This window comes from Hyperolius riggenbachi, chromosome 6 (genome assembly GCF_040937935.1).
Source record: "Hyperolius riggenbachi isolate aHypRig1 chromosome 6, aHypRig1.pri, whole genome shotgun sequence".
Lineage (NCBI taxonomy): Eukaryota > Metazoa > Chordata > Amphibia > Anura > Hyperoliidae > Hyperolius > Hyperolius riggenbachi.
Genome location: NC_090651.1, coordinates 271,841,879 through 271,865,794, shown reverse-complemented (window position 1 = coordinate 271,865,794; position 23,916 = coordinate 271,841,879). Strand labels below are relative to the sequence as shown.

The window sequence follows — 23,916 nt, the reverse complement described above, 5'->3', positions numbered from 1 at the left end:
ATAGTTGGAGATCTACTTTAATTTCTTGGTTTTGTATGGGACACACTATATAACAATTCCTGTAGCTCAACTCACAAACAGACATACCTGCCCTCGCATTACAGACATCTGATTCTCAAATGTCGCCTTGTCAAATCCCTTATCAGCCTACATGGAAAACAGGACAAGAGAAAGGTCATTAAAGAGACTCCGTAACAAAAATTGCATCCTGTTTTTTTTAATCCTGCAAGTTCCAAAAGCTATTCTAATGTGTTCTGGCTTACTGCAGCACATTCTACTATCACCATCTCTGTAATAAATCAACTTATCTCTCTCTTGTCAGACTTGTCAGGCCTGTGTCTGGAAGGCTGCCAAGTTCTTCAGTGTTGTGGTTCTGTGATGCATCTCCCCCCTCCAGGCCCCTCTCTGCACACTGCCTGTGTATTATTTAGATTAGTGCAGCTTCTCTCTGCTCTATTATCTTTTACAAGCTGGATAAATCCTCCTCTGAGCTGGCTGGGCTTTCACATACTGAGGAATTACATACAGGCACAGCTGTCTGCACTCTGCAGGAAGAAACAGCCTGACACTTCAGTGGAAGATAGCTGCAGGGGGAAAGAAACACACAAATGATCTCTTGAGATTCAAAAGGAAGGGTGTATACAGCCTGCTTGTGTATGAATGTATTTTCTATGTGTGGACATACTGTACATCAATCTACTTCCTGTTTTGGTGGCCATTTTGTTTGTTTATAAACAAACTTTTTAAAACACTTCTTAAACACTTTTTATGCGGCGAGGAGCGGCGAAATTGTGATAGAGGGTAATAGGAGATGTCCCCTAACACACTGGTATGTTTACTTTTGTGCGATTTTAACAATACAGATTCTCTTTAAAGAACTAATACAATAGATGCACATATTCCATATGCATAATGCATAATGCATGTCTACTCACTTTAAATAGCTCATAAAGGTCTTCACAAAGATCCTGCACAAAATTCATATCAGAGATTCTTGGAAGAATGAGATCTTTTGTTTCCTGGCTGAAAGGAACTTTAGCTTGAGGAAGCCAGGCCCATAGGAATGGATCTAATGAAAAAAAAAAAAAAAAAAAAAAAACACACACACCACGTCACAGTTACCCACAGTACAATGAAAACTAGAATAGGATACATTATTTCTGAAATAAGTGACTGCATTATCGCATCAGTAAAAAATTTGCTAATTGATATATTAGACAATTTATAGTATATAGGGATTGATAAACTATTTTAACATGCAATATTTGCCAAGATCAAGGCTCTATGGAGTCAACACTATCTTTCCCCAAGAAGACTTTTTAGGCCAGAAACCCACTAGGAGCGATTTCTAAGCGCTAGTCATTTGAAAAAGCTCTTGCTAATGCAATGCTATGGGGGATTTTTATAAAATTACATTGCTCAAGTGGGATCACACCCAAAGCATTACAGCAGCAGGAGTTCAAATCACAAAGCGCTCAGAAAATCGCTCCTAGTGGGTTTCTGGCCTTAAATGAAGCTACTTCTCTACGATTTAGGCTTGTGGTCACTGTCTCACTGCAGAATGATTCTAACACCAGACATGCGTACATATAAAGGACTTCTGAGGCGAAATGAAATAATCTATGTTTTACTCACCTGGGGCTTCTTCCAGCCCTGAGCAGCTGTCTCAATAACTCGCCGCAGCCCCGGTCCTCTTCGGTGTCCCCGCTGGCTGTCCACAATGATGGCGACCTGCCAGCAGAGTCCGCTCTTCTGCACCAGCGCGTCCACGTCATCTGGCGTGTACTGCATCTGCAGTTGTGCGCAAACGCAGTAGCACCAGATGACATTGACGCGAGGGCAGGCGCAGAAGCCCAGGGGGAGTAAAACAGATTTTTCAATTCGCCTCGAAAGTCCTTCAAGTCACTGGGAAATTTGGGCGCAGGGTAAAGCCAAAAAAGCCCACCCTGCTACTGCAAAAGTCCCGGTGATGTTACCTACTATTCCCCCTCTAGGCTGCTGTGGACTCTGGGGCAAGACTGGAAATTAAATCTGAATCACATGTAGTATAAAAATAAAAAAATAAAAATAAAAATAAAAAAAAAATAAAAAAAAAAAAAAATAAAAAAAAAAAAAAATTATATATATATATATATATATATATATATATATATATATATATATATATATATATATATATATATATACATACACATATATATACACACACATACTATATTATCATTATATAATTTTGCAATTAAAAGTTAAATATTAACCTTCCTTTTCAGTTTGCTCCTGTTGGAACTGAATAACGGCAAAAGAGAAAAAAATTCTGAGTAAACTTAGAAACCATGTTAACTATACATGGTGTGGAGCAGAGTTCCCCAACCCTGTCCTCAAGGACCACCAACAGTACATGTTTTGCAGGAAACCACACACAATCACAGGTGAGGCAATTAGTGTCTCAGCAGGGCTGATTACTTACCTCTGGGGATTTCCACAAAACATGCACCATTGGTGGGCCTTGAGGACAGGGTTGGGGGAACACTATGGAGAATCATTTCTCTGCCGCAGCATACCTAGAAGTGTGCAGACAAGTAAAACACCATATAATGCCTTCAGATTCTACAGCATCTATAGATCGACTTAATGAGCCAGTAATTGCACAACGCCTCCGTGGAGAGCCAGTTAAGCCTCATACACATGTACGAGGTATGTTACTCGATGGGGATCCCTCGGGTGACACTGCAGGGCCGAGACTGCACAGACACATTGCTAGCCTGTAGGCTAACCACATTTTCTGTTGTCATTTCTCATAGGTTTATTTTGTGCAGTAATACATGCACATATGCAATTACAATGAACACCTCTCTCCTGACCACACTCAATGGCCTCAATTCACTAAGATCATGCTGGAGATAATAAGGCAAGAGAAAACTTACCTCCACACGTGAGAGAGTTCTCTTACCTCTTCATTCCTTAAGTTACCTCTTCTGTAGTTAATTTACCTCCTCTGTAGTTAATTTACCTCCTCTGTAGTTAATTTACCTCCTCTGTAGTTATTTTCACATGCAGCTAATTAACGGCCTGTCTTTAACTCTCGAATTATTTTAAGGATTGGAGAGTTAATTTAAAGACAGAAGAGTTAACTTTAGGCTTGCCTGAGGTAAAATGTTTCCTGAATACTACATGCCTTATCACCATGGTAACAACTCTAGAAGAGTTATTAAAGACAGGAGATAAGTTTAGTGAATTGAGGCCATAGGCTCAGATAATAAAGTCAATAACCCTTTCAGAAGAGATACTCACATGCTCTCCACTCATCCGGATGTTTAAATGGAAATGCTAAACCGTTGTCTATTGCTGCAATCTTAATAACCGGCTCTTTATCAGTCCACTCCTAGAAGTAAAGATGCACAATAATAAATACAAAAAAAAAAAAAAAAAAAGTTTAAAGTAATGTATATACACAATAATTCCCCATTGCTGCTTCCCTGCCCTCGTATGGCAATTTTCCAACATTGTCTAATTAAATTTTCCATTGAAACTGCACCAGATTTGAAGTCAGATTTGTTGAAGCAATAGATTACGGGCACATTCAAAGTGATTAAATCTGTGAGAAGCAAATCAGAAAACACTGACCAGCGTATGGCTAGCTTAAATTACTAGTATAGAATAGAGATCATACCTTCGATACTTTAAAGTCACCATCTGTCTCAGAGCCTTCTGTGAATTCAGCTTGACTTTCATATCGAATAAGCCAGTTATCATTGCCTCTATCTGGACAGGGGAAAAAAAATATATATATATGTATAATACCAATTTAAAAAAAAAAAAAAAAAAAAATATATGGTTAAAGTCCAAGTCCTAATCTTAGCAAAGTCAAAGTCCTAAAGTTAGCAACACATTCCAGTTGTAACAAAATAGCATATAGCGTTACCTACACCACTTGATTATTGATGTGGTTACAAGATCACTGATCACCAAGAGGCCACGGATATATTAAAGCACACCTGACCAGAGGCAAAGCTACTTAAAGAACAACCGAGGTGACTTGTGACATGAGAGAGATGTGCATGTATAGTGCCAAGCACACAAATAACTAGGTTGTGTTCCTTTTTTTCCATTCTCTGCCTGAAAGAGTTAACCATCAGATATGTAAGTGACAGTTTCTGTCCGGGTCGGACTGAGTCAGTCTATAGCATAAAGGTGCATACACAGGCACTATGGCCACCAACGACGGGTCCGTCAGAACCTCCCACTGGGCGGACTTTCAGGCGACAGTAGCGTGTGTACGCACTGTCGGCGGACTGAGAAGGCTGTTTCTGAACAATCCGCCGGGCGACACAAATGTAGGTTTCTTTTTTTTTTAATAAAACAAAAGGCAGCAATTGGTGTGCAGCAGGACGAGATTCAAAACAATGTAAGGTTTAAAATCTCAAAAATGTATACATTTCTAGGGCTGTGGAGTTGGTACAAAAATCCACTGACTCCGACTCCTCAGCTTAGGATTCCACCGACTCAGACTACTCTAATTTGCATATTACAATCTTGTTGATTGAAAGTATGTAACATTAAATGCATCTCTTAACTGCCAACGCTTAGGAATTTTAATAAAAGACAACTGAAGTGAGAGGGATATGGAGGCTGCCATATTTATTCCCTTTCATATAATACTGGTTACCTGGCTAGCCGGCTGATCTTCTGCCTCTAATACTTTTTTTTTTTTTTTTTTTTTATCTCAACAGGTCATTTTATTGGAAGAGTTAGTTGAAATACACAGACATTCTCTGTGCGCAGGCAGGGTATATATAAAAAAAAAAAAATAAACGGTTCATAATACAGAAGGAGTTGCCCCGTGGCAGAGAAAAGATTCCAATATATGATCCTGTTGAACCAGTGAAGGGCAACAGCTAAACAGAGTAACATGTGGGATTGCCACATCTAAACTATAAGAAGAAGGAAAAAAAAAAAAAAAAAAAAAAAAAAAAAAAGTACCCTAGGCCCCGCCAGGCCAACTTCTTACAAGGAAGAAGAACTAAGAGAAAATTTGAAATTATGTGTTTACTACCGTAATGGGAAGGAGCTGAAAGATGCGCTATGTGGGTCCAGGGGTCCCAGATAGAGTGGTATTTGACAACAGCCCCCCGTCTTTGGTATATAGCTTCATGGTAAGGGAAGATATTTTTTATTGATGCAACCCATTCTGCCATTGAAGGTACTAAGGGAAGAATCCAGTGCTTTAAAGAGACACTAAAGCGAGACTAAATCTCACTTCAGCTCTCATATATAGCAGGGGCACGTGTGCCCCTGCTAAAACGCCGCTATCCCACAGCTGCACGAGGGTCCCTTCACCCCCAACCCACCCCCCGCAAAAGTTGGTCGGAAAGTTGGTCGTAGGATTTGTCTTCATGGAGGCAGGGCTAACGGCTGCAGCCCTGCCTCCAGTCGCGTCTATCAGCGGCGCATCGCCGCCTCTCCCCCGCCCCTCTCAGTGAAGGAAGACTGAGAGGGGCGGGGGAGAGGCGGAGATACGCGCTGACAGACGCGCGTGGGGCAGGGCTGAGGCGGTTAGCCCTGCCCCAATGCGGAAGCACTCCCCCGCATTACGGAGGGGATTTGGGGGGGCAGGGACCCCCGTTAAGCCACGGGATAGCAGCGTTTTAGCAGGGGCACACATGCCCCTGCTATATATGAGGTCTGAAGCGAGATCTATTCTCGCTTCAGACTCTCTTTAAGAGTTCTGCGAGCAATTTGCAAGACATAAATGACCAATTGAGTGGTGAATTTATTGTATGTATTGGGAGGAATAATATGGAGTAGGCAGATCTTGGGGTCGAGGGCCACGGAGCAGCCCATCTTATCATGGAGAAATTTTGTTACTTGTTGCCAATACAAATTGGCCTCAGGACAGGACCACATCATATGAAAAAAGGAACCTTGATCCAAGGCACACTTTGGGCAGAGAGAAGAGTAACCTGGTTTAAATTTAGATAGGCGCACCGGAGTTAGGTATGCTCTGTGAAGTACATAAAGGGCAAGCAACCGATCAGGGTTGTGAGGGGATACCTTAGGAATGTTGTCGAGAGCATCTTCCCAGTCCTCATCAGTTAGTTCGCCCACATCCAGTTCCCATGTAGATTTTTTAAGATAGGCCCTGCGAGTGGAAACCTCAACCATTATGATATTGTAAATAGTGGATTTCAGCTGAGCTGAAGAGGCACCCTTGACTATAGATAAAATTGGTGAGTCTGAAAAAGCAATCGGCAAGGTTGCAAATTGAGCCTTATTTGCATGAGTGAGTTGGAGGTAGGCGAATCTCATGTGGGAGGGGAGATTATATTGAGTGGAAAGTTGTTCATACGGAATAAGGTGGCCTGAGTCTATTTGGTAAAGGTATAAAATGCCCTGATTGATCCAGAGCCTGGTGTTTGGCAGTTTGCGTAATTCAGGAAGGCTGTGATTTTCCCATAGCGGAGTATATTTAAGGGAAAGTTCAAGGCGTAAATATTTGTGGGCTGTGTCCCAAGCTTTTAAAGTTTGAACAAGAGTGATCGGGTAGTCTGACATGGTAGGAATTTTTAGCTCCTAGAAGTATAATGGTAATGGGTTCGAGCTGTTGGAGTGCTGGGGAGTCCAGCAAAAGTCCCACTATCCTGTCTTTCTGAAGAGTAAGATCAAAGTAAATGTGTGAGAGCTGAGCAGCCAGATAATATACGTTGAAGAGAATGACCGGGATAAGACAGATATAACATGTCGTCTGCATACAGACTGATTTTATCCACATTAGTTCCCTGGTGAAAACTATGAATTTCCCTGTCGTTTCTAATCAGAACTGCAAGAGGTTCAAGGGCCAGATCAAAAAGGAGGGGGGGGGGGGGGGACGGGGGACAACCCTGCCTCGTGCCTCTAGCCAAAGGGAGGGCATCAGAGATCAAACCATTAATTTATTCGAGCATAAGGATCAGTATACAATAGCTGTACCCGACTTATAAATTTAGGGCCAAAGTTAAATCTTTTGAGAACCGCACCTAGGAAATCTCATTCTATAGTATCAAAAGCTTTAGCTGCATCAAGAGATACCACCACTCTGGTCCCCACTGTGTCGTGCAAGGACTGCATAGCCAGGTGTAGTCTTCTTATATTAAAGGGCTGTGGATCGGCCAGGAATGAAGCCAGACTGGTCTGTGTGGACCAGGGAGGTTATGACGGTGTTCAGTCTAAGGGTTAGAAGTTTTGTGAGTATTTTAACATCTACTTGTATAAGTGAGATGGGGCGGTAAGACTCGCATTGCAACAAGTCTTTGCCAGGCTTTGGAATCAGTGTTATGAGCGCCTCATGCATTGTGGGAGGAAAAGATCCACATTCTAGGGCAGAGTTGTAACGTTTTAGTAGTTTAGGCGCCAAAACAGATGAGAAGGATTTGAAGAATTCTGCAGGAAGCCCGTCTAAACCTGGGGCTTAAGATGATGGGAGAGCAGCTATAGCATTTTCAATCTCTGTAATGGTGAGGGGGGCATCCAACAGGGCAATCTGGGGTTCAGTCAAGGAGGGAAGTGGCATTTCCTCCACATACTCTGCAATTTTGCAAGGTGATTTAGATGTGGATTTAGCGTAAAGGTCTGTATAGAACTGGGTGAACCTTTCTAGGATTTCAGGGGGCGAGGTTAGAATAGTTCCATTGGGATCTGCAATACGAATTAGGATTGGAGGGGAGGTTTGCTCTTTGGATATTTTTGCCAAAAGAGAGCCACATTGTTCTAATTCATATACCCTTTGCTTAGTAAATAGAATTTTCCTATGCGCCTTGCCAGTAAGGAATGGTTCATATATTTAGTTTAATTCTGTGGTTTCTCTGGGAGTGCTCAGTTGGATTAGAGGATAATTCATTTATGGCTTGCTCTAAATCTAAGGAAAGTTTTTGCTCTGTTTGAGCGGTTTCTATTTTAATACGTTTAATTTCAGACGATATCGTCTGACAAAGAGCTTAAAAGTCTCCCAAATTATCGGAAATGTAGTAGATTGGGCCTGGATTTCAAAAAAAGTGAGTGTAGTGGGGATTTGAACTGATTCCGTGATCTTAGTGATCCAGAATGGGCTCAGTTTCCACGTGGGGGACTGGTATGAGGAATGCCATGTAAAGTGAGCTACGTATGGGGAGTGATCCGAGAGCAAGGATGGCAAAAAATAGGCCTTGGTTAAACTAGGAATCAGGCTTCTAGTGGAAAAAATGTAGTCCAGCCTGAAGAGGGTCTTATACGAAGCAGAATAGCACGACACAGCAGGGACCCCAGGATAGAGAGTGGACCAGGTATCAAAGATGGCAACATCCTGAAATATTTTATATAGTTTAGTATCTCTAATGGAGATTTGTGAAACAGCTGGCTGGGGGATTTTATCAAGTCTAGGAAATAGAATGTAGTTAAAATCCGAGCCAGATTGAAGACAGATGAGGGTATTGGGATATATAGTCCAGAGCCACCTTAATAATCGAGAAAGAAAAGGGTGGCGGTATATACAATACTATTAGCAAAGTTGGGATATTGTAAAGTAAACAATGCAGAAAAAAAAATGTACTGACCTTCAGGGTCTATAACATTACTAATAAATTGAAAGTGAGTGCGTTTCGATATGAGTAAGGAGACACCTCTGGAGTGAGATGAATGGACTGAGTGATAATCCCACCCTATCCAAAAGCGGCGAAGGGCTTTAGGTAAATCTCCATCCAGATGTGTCTCCTGCAGAGCAATAATATCAACCGACTTCTTACGCGGAAACTCTAAGACAACCGTTCTCTTAACCTTATCTCTTAAACCCCTCACATTCCAAGTTAGAAAGGACACAGAGTCATTTGAAGATCTAGAGAGTGCACTCATTATACAGGTTAATTAACACATATCAGTAGTAAGTACAGATAAAGCGGGTTAACGGTAATAGTGGCCTGGCGGGACAGGAAAAATAATAGTAAGGGTTAACAAAAAAATAACACCCAGCTCATGGCCCTAAACGTAGGGTCTGAGCATTTACCCATAACACAACACAGTTCAAGGTAGCTACAATAAAGGAGGCAGTCACGGAATAACTCCATGTAGGTTGTTACTGACCAGTGCTTTATGCATATGGCAGCTACTTGAGGGTGTGACATCTGGTGAGCAGGTGTCACATATGACCTTGCACGCTTCTACACAGGGCGAAAGGAGTTATGCCCATGCAAGAGTAAAATACTTGCAATTTTAAGGAAAAAGAGGGGGGGGGGGAAAGAACGTGTATAGCATAGGGGAAGGCTTCTGCAGTTTAAATGTAGGTAACGAATAAAAATAAACCTAGGATTATCAGTTTAGCCTTCCTGTGTGGGAGTCATTCTTGGTATAATGAGTTTCCAACCAGGAGAAGACCTCTGAGGGGGATTCAAAAAAATAAGTCTTGCCGTCGGCAACCACCCGCAAACGAGCTGGAAAAAGCATGGCGTACACCAAGCCATGCTGCTTAAGCTTACGCTTGGCATCTTGGAACCGGGCCCTGAGTTTTTGCGTTTCCACGCCAAAGTCCGGATAAATCAAAATGGAAGTGTTATCAAAGTTCAGGTTACCTTTATCCCTAGACAGGCGGAGTACCGTGTCCCAGTCTTTATAGTTGAGCAGCTTATCGATAAAAAGGTGCGTGGCGGGGCCCTGGGAGGATGAGGCTTTGCTGGGATGCGGTGCGCTCGTTCCACGGAGAAGGCTTGTGTAAAGACCTCACGGCCGAAGTGCTGAGTGAGCAATTCTTCAAGGAAAGAGACCGGGTCATCACCCTCCGCCTTTTCGGGTAGGCCTACCAGCCGGATGATGCATCTCCGTAGCCGATTCGCCATATCTTCTTGCCGGGTGACAACAGCCTTAAAGGGGAACTGAAGAGAGAGGTATATGGAGGCTGTCATGTTTGTTTCCTTTTAGACAATACCAGTTGCCTGGCAGCCCTGCTGATCCTCTTCCTCTAATACTATTAGCCATAGCCCCTGAACAAGCATGCAGCAGATCAGGTGTTTCAGTGGTTTAGACTTATAAGTCTGATCTGACAAGACTAGCTGCATGCTTGTTTCTGGTTTTAATCAGATACTACTGCAGAGAAATAGACCAGCAGGGCTGCCAGGCAACTGGTATTGATTAAAAGGAAATAAACATGACAGCCTCCATATACCTCTCTCTTCAGTTCCCCTTTAAGCTGTGTTTGCATAGTTTTCATATCGGTGGAAAGCGGACGGATGTCGTCTTCTAGCTGGGATATGCGGGCCTCCGCTGCTGTGACTCGCTCCCGCACCGCTCGCACATCTTGGCATAGAAGCTGGAAGTCTGCCTTCACCTCCTCTATTTGAATGGTGAAAGTTTCAGTGAGGGATGCTCGGAGGGCGGAGATGGCTTCCAGGATAGTTTGGGCTTCTGCCGAGTGGAGCGTATCTGGAGCATGTGATGGTGCGTCATCTCCTAAGGAGCCGGCGCCATCTTGGTCTGTACGGCGGTACTTGTCGAGCGGGCCTACAGTCTTCTCCGGCTTGTCGTTCTTTTTAGGCGGCATTTTGGCAGCAGAAAACGGGTTCCCCAAGTGCAGGAGGAGTAGGGGGAGAGTACAAGTACCCAAGGAGGCTCATATGTGTCTGGCAAGGTGTATTTGGCCGATTAATGTAGCCCGTGTGCAGAGGAGCTCCGAGAGATGCTGCCGCTCACATCCTCATTCCGGCCACGCCCCCGCCTCTAATACTTTTAGTCATAGACTAAAACTAGTCCTTGGTAAGAGTACTTGTAGGACACACATTCTTCATGCACAATCTGAACATGGATCAGGCCCTAAGCAATAGAACTGTGGGTACAGGTAAGAGTGATGTGCAGGTACTCTGCAGGAGAATGAGGCTATTCTTCCTCTATTGTACATTCCTCATGTACAATCTGAACCAGGTTTATGGGTGATAGACAACACCTCTGTTCAATGTGCACAACATTCTTAGTGGATTCCCTGCAGCTCTGTGGGGAGTGCATATGTAGAGTATAGTACTACTGTGTAACAAAGTATACCTGAGACAGATGAAATTAAAGTTTTATACATTCACAGGGCTTCTTCCAGCCGCCTTCAGGCTAATCAGTCCCGCGCTGTCCTCCACCACCTGGATCTTCTGCTATGGGTCCAGGTACTTGAGCCAGTCAGGTAGTAGTGGGCATGCACACACTCCACCACTGGGAGTGTACTACACCTGTGCAGCACTATTGCATAGGTGCAAAGTGTTACTGGCTGTGGAAGCGACACACGGCCGGACTGCGCTGACTCGCTGAATTACTGGGACTCTTCATCTGTCTCAGGTACCCTTTAATTTGTAGTCACCAAACCAAAATTTTAACATCACAAATTATTTGACTTCATGAGCAAAGGGAGTGCATACATTTGCATAAACCATCTCTATTAGTGACACAGCTACACATCAGGCTTCATTCTTACAGCATAGATTAAGATAGATATTTCATTTTTCATTTTTGTGGATTAAGCACAGCTATTACTGTGTATATAATTTATTTATGAGACTATAAGACTATTATCTGAGAAATAGAACATTTTAGCATATTTTCTATTTTAATTACAGTTTAAATTCATTAGGAGTCGGAGCATTTCCAATCCCAAACCCCCCCCTCCCCTCCAGGTACCCAAAATTGCTCTGACTCCACAGCCCTGTATATTTCTAGATTTGTATTATCAGTGGGCATCTGGTTTCTATGATGAACGGGGAAAAAGGGGGCAAGAGAACTTGGAACATAAGTAAATAGAATATGCATCACCTTCCCAATTTGGGTTTTAGTCCTGAACCTTATTTGTGAAAAACAATCTGGTTTCTAGCCTGGAGACATGGAGATCAACACTGATTCTGATTTCTGTGACTAGTGATACACTTTAATTTGTGTAAACCTCTGGACAAACAATCGGTGGGCTATGAAAATGAACAGAACTCACCAGTATTCCTAATGACATAGTCTAAAATGACAAGCCTCTCAAACTGAGACTGGAGCTGCTTTCTGGTGTTCTCAGGCGGAGGTTCTGTTTCAAATCTTCTAAGCCAGAAATCTGCCTCCTTATATCCATCAACAAAAAGCTGGAATGAACCAACCTTGGGAGGGGGTGGGGGTATAGACATGTTAAAAAGTAATTTATGATACATAAGCATACACATGAATTTAAAATTTTCACAGCAGTGGTACTTTTAACAAATTAAAAAAAATGAAAAACCAAAAAGCAGCACTCACCTTAGGAGGTAAACCTATGCGGTGAAATTTTCGACCTACTGTTGGCACTTTTTCTAAGGCATATTTCTTCCCTCTTGACTTTGCACGGTCTATTGCACTATAGTTGAAAGTTTCACTGACAAGCCAGACCACCTTTAAATGAAATACAAGCAGCTCAACTTACAAACAACAGTTTAAATTGCCACATTATCAAAACTATATTATGAAAGCCACACACGGTCGATACAACACTCTGGAAGTCATATTTACAATCACAGGGTTGTTGCCACATTTATCAAGAAATGATCGTAATATTTCCATTCAATCATGTAAAAGCTCAGGTACTTATAAAATCTAGATTTTACCTTTGTTTTAGGTACAACACCTAAGCCAAGCCTTTCATCCACTAAATATGCTCCAGCTTCAGATAAATATCCCTGATTTGGAACAAGGCAGCCACGCCCAAAGCAGCAAGGACAGCAAACCTTATGAAAATACTTTGTCCATTTCGGGTTAAGGTGGCCATAAGGCTCTTCTGATTTTGGTTTGAATACACCGATTATTTTCTGTATATAGAAAGAAAAAAAAAAAATATTCAGTACAAGTTGACTGGTTATTTCTCAAACAAACATTCAGGAGACATCACTAGTTTTCTACCATTTGTTTTATTGTTTCTAACTTTATTTATAACTATCCAAGCTTTGCATCACAACATAAATTGTATATCCACAGCCCATTAATTTAGCGATAGATGTGGTTATCTGGCCAGGTGGTTAAAGTATTGAGGAAGTATTTTTGGTCAGCTGCACCCATTTAATAGCATTGCTCATTGAGGTTTATGCAGAGCTTCCGTTTGGTTTCAAGGTGCATTTGTAGTTTCTGGGGGGGGGGGGGGCTCAGCGCACCTCTGATTGGTGGCCATTCGGAGGAGGCCTGGTGGTGCGCTTATCCACCTTTGCGCAATTTTGATTTTTTACTTGGTAGCGCACCCAGGCTATGCATATGCATAATTTAGGATTAGTTAGTGTTAGGGCCCCTCCCATAGGGGATGACTTCTTCGCAGTGGGAGGGACGAGTACTTAATAAGTTGCATGCAAGCTATTACGGAAACCAACATCCTCCAATGGTAGACAGGTGCATTTTATTTGAATGCTGGGTGTGTATTTTATCCCACTAGTGGGGCTTGCACTCTCAGGCTGCATTTCCACTTGCGTGGTGCAAATCGTCGCAGTAAAAATTTGCATGCGGATGCGAATTTCGCATGTGGGACTATGCGAATTTCCATGCGAATTCGCATGGATGACGATGTATGTGAATTTAACCATGGCAGTGCTAGTGTGCTTTTCCATTGTTTCTATGCGAATTCGCATGAAAATTCGCATACCCAAACCTCATGCGAATTTCCTATTAAATACATTGTATGCGATTAGCATAGCGGTATGCGAATTCGGATGGCTCTGCCATGCGATTATTTTCTGCACAGAAAAACGCAAAGGAATCCTGACAAGTGGAAACAGTCCCAATCACTTGTATTGCTATGCAAATTTGCATGCGAAAACCGCATGCGAATTCACGATAGTGGAAATGGGCCCTCAAGCAGGTAGTCATAAGGATGCAATCTGTTTTTAAGTAGCGCTGTTCCTTCCCTCACCATATACAAATGAAAGTATTGAGGAACTTTTTACTTATGTAAAAAATCATTACACTGCTAAGTGAACCCAGGATGAAACTTGAACTTCAAGCCATTAAAAAGCAAACTACCTATACTGCCGTCTAAAATACACATCGTGCACTCACAGTAGCACATAATTAAAAATTACATTTTTATGGTAACATAATTATGCCCACAGGGAGCTGAGAAGTAAGACGCATACTAGGAGAGAACTTCACCCTCTCAACTGATGCATGCCGGGTAAGAAATATAGTCATCAGCTTCCTGTTGGCAAAATCATTTACCCACATGAATTCTAACTTCAAAGAAGGGCGGAAATCAACAGGATCAAACCACAGCTGGAAATGGCTGTTAGGGCCTGTTCAGACTATCTGCGTATGAAGAATGCGTTTAAAATCAAAGAAACGCAAGTTGAAAAACGCATGCGTTTTTCTTGCGTTCTAATGCGTATTCTATTGCGTTTTGCACACACATGAGCCAGGGGAAAAAAAAAAAAAAGAATTATGGGAACCGCAGAGGAAAACGGACGCTAAAAACGCAATAGTGCGCGTTTTTGATACGCGTCCATAGACTTTCATTGCGTCCGTTTCTATGCGTGACGCACAGAACTGCGTGCAGCAATGCGGATGAGAAACGTATGCGTCTCATACGCATACATGTGAACTAGCCCATTCAAAAGCATTAGGAGCCGTTCCTATGCGTTTTTGGTACCCGTACGTGTTCCCTGAAAACGTCTAGGAACGCGCATAGTCTGAACAGGCCCTTAGAAATTGTTTTACCGCATGTCTGATTGCCATGACCCACTCTGTTGCCATCAGACGACAACACGTTTCAAAAGCACCTGAAAGTAATGTCTCAAGTTGGAAGTGTGTACAAGCCGTTTGGTTCTCCATGTTACTCCATCCCTGGTAAGGCTAAATAAATTTGGCTCTTAGGGGGCAACTCATCCTAAAAGAATGCAGTATTTAAAAAGCTGCATTGTCTGACCACTGCTAAGGTCAAAGTTCCTGACTCCTAATAAGAGACTGAGCACAGGACTCATAGGAGATTAGTAAGGCAGAACTCAATGTCATTTTAGAGAACTATTCATTCTTGTATGAAATCAGCATAACATCTGGATAAACACAAGCTTTTAGGACTTGATATTCCGACAGGCTATTGGAAGTACAACATATGTATATCGTTTTTACGGTTTATTACTGATAGGCCCTTTGACGTTATATTTCACTGAAATTTATATGCCATATGTGCAAGATATAGGGGCTAGAGAATCTACTAAATTGAACCTCAATGGGAGTGGTGCTCCAGTCGCCTGGGAAATATGTCCAAACAAGTTAGCCTATGAACAACATACATTTATAATCACCATGCTGAATGGCAACCTTAGCCTTCATTTTTGTAGTATGGGAAAAAGGAAAAAAAAAAAAAAAAAAAAAAAAAATGTATAGCAGCAAACGTCCATATTTGTTAGTGTGAAAGTGGCCATAAACCCATCTCTAAGAAATAACTGGAAAAAAAAAAAAAACCCAACCTGTGGATCTACCGCCTCACCTTCAGTCCTAATACTGACACCAGTCCCAGTGGTGAAGCTTGTTCTGAGAGTCTCCATTTAGTGATGTCCAACTGCCCTTATCGCATCTAACTAAATGGCAGCCCTATTAAAGCTGCCCCACAGAGTTCAGCCCCATCTACACATTACAATTCAACGTGCGATCGATCTCAATTGGATCAAATTCGATTGGATCAATTAAATCTGACATGCAAAATCGATCACACTATCGATAGGACTTTATCGATCCAATCAAATTCGATTGATCACACTTGGAATTGTAACGTGTAGATGGGGCACAAAGCATAAGGCTTTAAGGCAATATGTTAGCGATTTTGAATCCAGAGCTCAGAAGGCTTTACCACTAAAGGGGACAGTCCTGGAAGACAAGAAGAGGACTAATATTAGAAGGGAGCCTTCTGGGGATGGGAGAACCAGCTCTTCTTCCTACAGGTTTGATTTATTTTATTATTTGGCGTTCTGCTTATGGCTTTATTCAAATGGTTGTCCGCAGTGAATTGTCTGCCTACCAACCACTCTCATGGCACAGCTAGGTGTTTGCTGGAAACTGGAGAAGTTTAGAACTAGCAGTTGCATGGCACTTGTCCATTATAATGGCCAGCAGTCACCTGCCACATTACAGCAAGTGCTCATCCACTTCACAGCATCTCAACTGCTAGCACTCTTGCAGTTACTAATGTTACAGTTTGGTTGCACTATACAGCAATTTAATGGAAAAGACTCCACAGGAGAACCCAGGCCCAACCTCCCAATGTAATTGAACCCTTCAACTCACACACAATAATCTTTTATGCAACCCAACTGTAGAAAACAAAACAAAAAAAAAACAAAACAAAAAAAAACTATTATAGCCTGTGTTTGCTTTATCAGACTGGAAGTTGGACCCGTAATCTGCTGCTGGAGCACAAGATCTACAATTCTGACCAGAGTGTACACATCATCAGAACAATAAAACTTAAAGTGAACCTCCAGACTAAAAATCTACTCAACAGCACTGAAAAGGCTTGGTGTTTAACAGTTTCACAGCTTCAGAACTTTGTTTTTCTTACCGAAGTCTAATTTTTAGCTGCACAGAAGCTAAGCTCCGCCCCATCAAAGAAAACTGCCCAGGCATTTTTCCCCTGATGCTGTGCAGTATGATGGGATTTCTGATGATTATGTTCTGGTTGCTTAGCAACTGGGAGGGATGATCAGGACACAGGACAGTTGGAACTGTGTCTCATGCTCCCTGTCACCTGCTTTCAACCAAAAAGATGGCTGCCACCATGAAATCACAAACATTTTCCTGTTCTTTTAGACAGGGTGGGTAAGAGATTATACTATCCATTTAAATTGACATAACTAATGTAATGACAGGATGTTTGTTTAGGCTGAAATCCCTGTTTAAAAAGTAAACCTGTGAGGAAAAAAAGCTAAAGCTAGATACTTACCTCAGGAGAGGGAAAGCACTAGATGACCCACAAGCTTCTCCAATCCTCCTGCAGCCCACCCTCTACTTCTTCACGGCCACACTCTCATCCATGTATAAACGGAGCCGCACTGAAAGGCCTGTGCAGTAGCATGGAGCAGCTCATGCGTGATGGAATAAAGGTTGTGCAAGAGTGTACTAGAGGAATCGCTGCTGGGAGACTTGGGTGCAGCACACAGGCGGTATAGCTTATCCTGCTCCTGCAGGAGTTCCCGGCGACGTTAAATACTATTCCCCCTCCAGGGGTGGTGGGGAATGAAATAATTATGCTTCCAGCAATTGCTGGAGGCCGAATTATATTTTTTTTATAAGTAACTTTAGCTCTTCTGACGGCACTGAAGTTACTCACTGTGTGCCACTATCGCCGTAATTCCTATTACGGCCTATGGTGGCCCCCAAATCTCCTTCGCTGGAATGGAAGTGTTCGTGTGCAAGAGTGGCTCTGTGCTACTACACAGGCGTGGATTGTCTGTGCACCTGCACAAGAGTACAGCTGCGTGAACGTATTCTGCAAACCCTTGTCAAATAGATTCAGACAGTCTCAATGGGGACAGGGAAAGCCTCTGGATTACCCAGGAGCTTCCCTCTACTAAGGCAAGCCTCTAGCTTTTGCAATTTTAAAGCTCACAGGTACACTTTAAACTTCCTTCAACAATCAAACATGACAGAAAGAAATTATATACAATAATTATGAAGGAAAATTTCACAAAAAAAAACAAAAAAAAAAAAAAAACAGTTTAACCTAAAACTATATCAGGCATCATTGCAAGACATTAATACACAATCGGATTTCTCACCCCCTTTGGATCTTTAACAAAATAGCTTCCACTAGAGCCTTGTGATATTCTTTCTGGGAAGACACCAGCTTCTATCGCTTGTTCTGATATCTGGATAATTGAAGCAAATTCAGTATCATCCAGAATTATATTTAAATCTTCAGTGCCATGACCTAAAACAAAACAAAAAAAAACACCACTTAGAATTTGTAAAGCAGCATTCCAATAGCCACCATGAAAGCATACAACACGTTACTACCAGCCAAACTGATGCAGCACTAAAACACAGTTTGGTCTGGGTCGAATGCCTGGTACCCAGTACAGTTAGTCTTAGAAGACAGAAAGAAGGAAAAGAACAACTTTGTCAATGGGGGCACCAAACCCCATCCTGCTAGCACAGCAGCCGTATGTTGATTTTCTAAGGGGATAAAATGCCGGCTCAGTTCGAGAACTTCATTTTGTCATTGATATGCTCAAATAAACTTAAAGCAGATCCTTTTTGAAAAACTAACTATAACAAGTAACTTGTCTAATGTTTAGATAGTTTACACAACATATCTGCAAACAGCTTCAACAGTGTATGAATATTTAGTCCTGTGATACAATGAGGGCAGCCATGTTCTGTTAAGGGGCCCATACACTCAGCCGATTTTCTGGCCGACCGATCGATCATTTGCAAATCAGTTGGCCAATCGACCGATCGATGGCCAATTTCGATGGATTTCCATCGAACTGGCAGGGTGGAAAATTTAGGTCGATCTGATGAGATTGCTTATCAGTTTGCATTGGCCTTAATGGAAATCTGATGGGAAAAAAATGCTATCAGATCGAATTTCAATAGATTTCAAAATGAAATCTATTGGAATTCTATCCTGGTAAAAAAATGTTCTAAAAACGCATCAGATAGATCATCAGATGCATTTCTTATCTATCTGCTGCCAATCTGACGAGTGTATGGGCACCTTTAGTCACATTGTCACAGGCTGAGAGCTTGAGATGCTATCAGCTTACCTGTGAGTAAATTCAGTTCCCTCTCCTCCTCCCCTCGGCCTCTGAAATCAATGGCTAGTAACCTCCTCCTCCACCTGCCCAGACTGAGCTCCTATAAGCTCTTGCTTCTGCCTGAAAATGCCAAGGCACTGTGAAAAGCTGTGGGCGAGGCTTGTTTAGTTTATAGGGAATTAGTGTTTTAAAACAAAACAAAAGTATTTGGCTTGAGGAATTCCCTATAAACTATATCAAAAGGAACACAATTATGCAATGAGTAAAAGTTTATCTCGGATCCACTTTAAAGCCAGTCTGAATCTCAAGCCTTAGCCTGTGGAGTCTACATTTGATGGTGGCACCCAGGTGCAGCTAGTGGTCAATATTGAGTGTGTCAAGGAATTTGTTGACATTCCAGTCCTATGTATCCAGTTTAGGTATGGAGGTGCATTCCAAAATTTCATTGAAGTTGCCGATTACCCTTAATAAATTCTTCCAGCCTACTGAGATGAAGGGTCAGGACTTCTTTCAATGATGAAAGCAGCTCAGTGGGCCAAAGCAAGAGGTTCAGACCATATTCAAGGCAAAGCAACCAATGGCTGTTGAACTCACTAAAAGCTCATTGGATTTGGCCCTGTTCTTCTGGAAAATGTTGACCCAAACCCGTACAATTTTGTGGCAGCTGGAATTATCCAAGCGAAATCACGGCAGTTGGGTTGCCTGCTACGCCTCAAACCAACGCACAGGCAGAGATGTTATGGCTTATCTACACAGGTAAGGAAGACGTTTCCAAGAGATTGTGTGATCTGCATTCTGATCAGTTTTGAATCCATTTCTTTCCGGTTCCAGAACCTAAAGGCTCATACACACATCCAACTTAATGCACAACCAACTGAACAACATGAGCAACCAAACAGGTTGTTTACCTGACAAGTACATACACACGCCAACCACGTCATATGACGCAATAGGCGCAGGGCAGCTGCCGAGACTCCACCGTTTGTCCTGTCACTGCCGGCGCTGGAATTTTGACGGTTCCCCGCACTCTTGGCCACAGTGAGGAGACGCGCAGGGCGGTGTAAACATCTGAAGGAGCGGTGATGTACACTATATAGGTGTGATATGCGCTGATTTTTGTGAACATTGTACGTTTTATTCTTTTGCTTTGAGAAGAGGCATATTAAAAACTTTAATGCACTAGAGTGCGCTCCTTGTTCTCTTTTTCTTTTTCTGTTTTTTACAGTTCAATCACTTATTTCCCAAAAGCAAGACAGGAGCAGCACTCTTGTGGATGTGCACATGAATCGTGCTGGATGGTTCTTTTTGATTTGAGCGCAGTGGACTAGTTGTTTGTGTATTCACTTAAATATTATGCGTGCATGCTAAATAAAATGTCCCAACATGTCCGCATTTAAAAACAACAACAACAACTAACATTTGTAAAGCGCTTTTCTCCCGTGGGACTCAAAGCGCATAAGCATGGCTCCGACCATCGCGGTACAGAGGAAGAATTTTATAAATCTGGAAATGCCAGGCTAAACAGGTGGCTTTTCAGTCTGGATTTGAATAGCTCCAGGGATGGTGCTGTCTTTACTGGGTGTGGTAGGGAGTTCCAAAGAGTAGGGGCAGCATGACAGAAGGCTCTGTCTCCAAATTTTTTGAGGTGCACTCTGGGAGTGACCAAGTTTATAGAACTTGCTGATCTGAGGTTGTGAGAGGTGTGGTGCAGCTTCAGCAAGTCCTTCGTGTATCCAGGGCCCAGATTGTGCAGGGATTTGAATGTCAGCAGTCCAATCTTGAAGAGTATTCTCCATTCTACTGGTAGCCAGTGCAGTGAGCGAAGGATCGGTGTAATGTGACAGTGGCGAGGCTGATTTGTTAGCAATCTGGCAGCAGCATTCTGCACTAATTGCAGGCGACGCAGGTCCTTTTTGGGGAGGCCAGCATAAAGGGCATTGCAGTAGTCCAGCCGTGATGTGATGAAGGCGTGGACTAGGGTTGGAAGATCCTCTGGGGGAATCAGATGTTCAATCTTTGCAATGTTCTTCAGATGAAAGAAGGAAGATTTAACTACAGATGAAATTTGGTTTCTGAAACTCAATTCCCCATCGATTAGTACGCCAAGGCTGCACACAAGGTTGGAGCTGTTTATGTCTGAATTCCCAATCCTGATTGGTGTTGCTTTAGGATAGAGCTGTTTTGATGGCGAGCACTGGCTTTGGACAAACAGGACCTCCGTTTTGTCAGCATTCAGTTTCAACCAGTTATCATTCATCCATTCCTTGAAGCTCAGCTAAGCAAGAGTTTATTTTTGGGGTAGTGTCTGTTCCACCAGGTTTGAAGGACAGGTATAGCTGTGTGTCATCGGCGTAGCAGTGGTACGTCAGGCCATGTCGTTGGATAAGTGTACCGAGTGGCAACATGTAGATTGCAAACAGCAGAGGGGATAGGATTGATCCTTGTGGCACTCCGAATTGTAGAGGTGCAGGTTTGGACATTATAGGTCCTAGGGATACTCTGTGTTCTGTCAGTCAGGAATGATCTGAACCACTGGAGGACTGATCCACTGATGCCACAGTACTCCTGCAGTCTGTTAAGCAGGATTTCATGGTCAACTGTATCAAAAGCCGCTGAGAGATCCAACAGGATTAGGATGGAGCATTTCCCTCTGTCCCTTGCCATGAGCAGATCGTTGCAGACTTGGATGAGGGCTGTTTCACAGCTGTGGTGTTTCTTAAATCCAGATTGTAGAGAGATTGTTGAACAAAGTTGTTCAAAAGACTTGTACACACATTCCAGCCTGCCCGATAGTTGGGGAGATTGATCCACCAGTTGGATCTGGCAAACAACTTGTTATCAGTTGGTCATCTGGTTGTCTGTCAGCTGTACACCCACCCAGCTCATCTTCCAAAAGTTTGGAAGATAGTTGGTAGGTGTGTATGAGCCTTATGCTAGGTACACACCATACAATTTTCTGGCAGATTTACCTGCCACACTGATTATTTCCAACATGTCCTATCTGAATTTCAATTGATTTTACGATCCATTTCCATTCACTTCTATGAAAAATCGGTCAGAAAAATCAAAAAAAGTTAACCAAAAATCAGAACGGACATGTTGGAAATAAATCGATCTGGCAGGCAAATCTGCCAGAAAATTGTATGGTGTATACCTAGCATAAAGTCTGATCTTCCCTTACTGCCAGTACCTTATCTCAGTGAAAATATATAATCCTTACACAAAAAAAAAAAATTCTATTATATAGTTAGTCTTATATTATATTTGTATAGACGTGATCAGAAAAATGATTGGACCTGTCAGAAGTAATCGATTTGGCCAGTCTATCTGACAGGAAACTGCATGGTGTGTACCAGGCATGAGGGCCCGTTCACACCTATAATCGCAAAACTTGCGGGAGTAATTTTTCCACGATTAACACGGGGAAAAAAAAATACTGGACACTGCGGCGGTTTTGGAGCGATCGCGATTAGGAAACGCAAATTGCTGCAAACCGCTGCATGCAGCGCGTTTGTGGTTATCGCTAACCACAAACGTGGCAGTGAGAACACTGCCACTTGCTACAATGTGTAGCGGTTTGCCATGAGCGGGAATCGCGCGATTCCCGCTCAGGTGTGAATGGGCCCTAAAAGTAATTAAAGTTTGGCTAAAGGAGGGAAAAAGAAACAGCAGGGCTAGCGCTAATCAGCACAGCTCGACAGGTTTTAACAGACCAATGCCATTTTGCACTCAGTGTTCTCCCCTCTTTTAGCTGGGTGTTACACCCAGCTAGTTTTGGTAAGCACTCGGCCGTCATTCACTCACCTCCTCCTCTGCTGTAAGAAGATTTGTGCAGAAAAGCACCAGCCCCGCATTCTCTCATCTCGCTCCACCCAGTTACTTTTTCATGCCACCCGGCTAAAAATCATTTCTGGGAAGAACACTGCAGTGTGTAGTGCAGCATGCAGCCTCCTCTATTCCAGGTTGCCCATCTCAGTGTCAGTTAGGAACGTGTCTCTGTTTCAACATCAGACCAAGCATACCACAAAAACCAGATGGCACTACCAAGCATTAGTGAGTGGAAGCTAGAACTGGAGGCAGAAGCAGAGCATCAGTCTTAGCCAATATGAAAGATGGGCACCTAACAGAGGAAACAGCCTCACATACCACTAGTACCAAAAGGATGTAATATTCTCAGGGCTGTGCTGAACCAGTCAAAACTAGCAGTGCTGTTTCTTTTCTACTTTTAGTTGGAACGTTAAAGAAAATCTTTAATGAAAAAAACTCCCCTGGGGGGAGGGGGGGGGGGGGGTAATCACCTCAGGTGGGGGAAGCCTCTGGTTCCTATTGAGGCTTCCCTCGTCCTCCTCGGTCCCACGGCGACGGAGAAAATGCTCCCTGAGCGGTGGCGATGTAAATATTTACCTTTTGGCTCCAGCGCAGTATCCGCTCTTCCCACGTAGATAGGTGAAAATAGCCAATCTCCGTCGGGCCGCTCTACTGCTCAGGCGCAAGTCTCCTGCGCAGTAGAGTGGACCCAACGGAGACCGGCTATTTTCGCCAATCTCCGTCAGAAGAGCCGCAACAGCGCCCCCGCTGGAGCCAGAACAGGTAAATATTGGCCGTGGGACACAGGAGGACAGGGAAGCCTCGATAAGGTCCAGAGGCTTCCCCCTACTGAGGTGAGTACCCCATACTGAGGTGAGTACCCCCCAGGGGAACTTTTTCTCATTCTGGTTATCAGCAAAAGAAGGAAATAGATTTCATCACTGTCAACTTAGATTTAGGCTGGGTTCACAGTGGTCAATTGCATAACGTGTTATAATGACTGAACTGCAATGGAAACTGGACATAAGGGGCTTGATTCACAAAGCGGTGCTAACTGTTAGCACGCTTGTGAAAGGCCCCTTATCATGCCTAAATGTGCTTTGAGCGCGCAAAGGCTGGTGCGCGTGAAATGGCGCAACGGGTGCGACAAAAACAGCACACCCTATGCGCCCATAACGGCGCATTGGATGCGCCCTAAACGTCGCATGGGTGAGACAGTAATGGGCGCATAGGATGTGCCATTTTCGTCGCACCCGATGCGACGTTTTGCGCGCACCAGCCTTTGCGCGTGATCAGATTCAGCTTGGTGCGTGTTAACTACTTACCACCCTAGTTAGCACGCCCAAAGCCTTTAGGCGTGCTAACTAGGTTATCACCGGTTAGTGAATCAGGCCCA

The 23,916-nt window shown here is 43.1% G+C and overlaps 1 protein-coding gene across 1 annotated transcript in view; it reads right to left on the bottom strand.

Moving 5' to 3' along the window:
- The window catches only part of LOC137521506 (phosphatidylinositol 4-kinase type 2-beta-like), a 30,627-nt gene that overhangs the window by 4,279 nt on the left and 2,432 nt on the right, over positions 1-23,916 (bottom strand). The window contains exons 2-9 of the mRNA XM_068240853.1: positions 17,733-17,884; positions 12,591-12,791; positions 12,247-12,378; positions 11,957-12,110; positions 3,671-3,762; positions 3,292-3,382; positions 936-1,069; positions 88-147 (exon numbers count right to left, since the gene is read on the bottom strand). Of these exons, the coding sequence (XP_068096954.1) occupies positions 88-147; positions 936-1,069; positions 3,292-3,382; positions 3,671-3,762; positions 11,957-12,110; positions 12,247-12,378; positions 12,591-12,791; positions 17,733-17,884 (1,016 nt within the window). The remainder of the gene's footprint in view (positions 1-87; positions 148-935; positions 1,070-3,291; positions 3,383-3,670; positions 3,763-11,956; positions 12,111-12,246; positions 12,379-12,590; positions 12,792-17,732; positions 17,885-23,916) is intronic.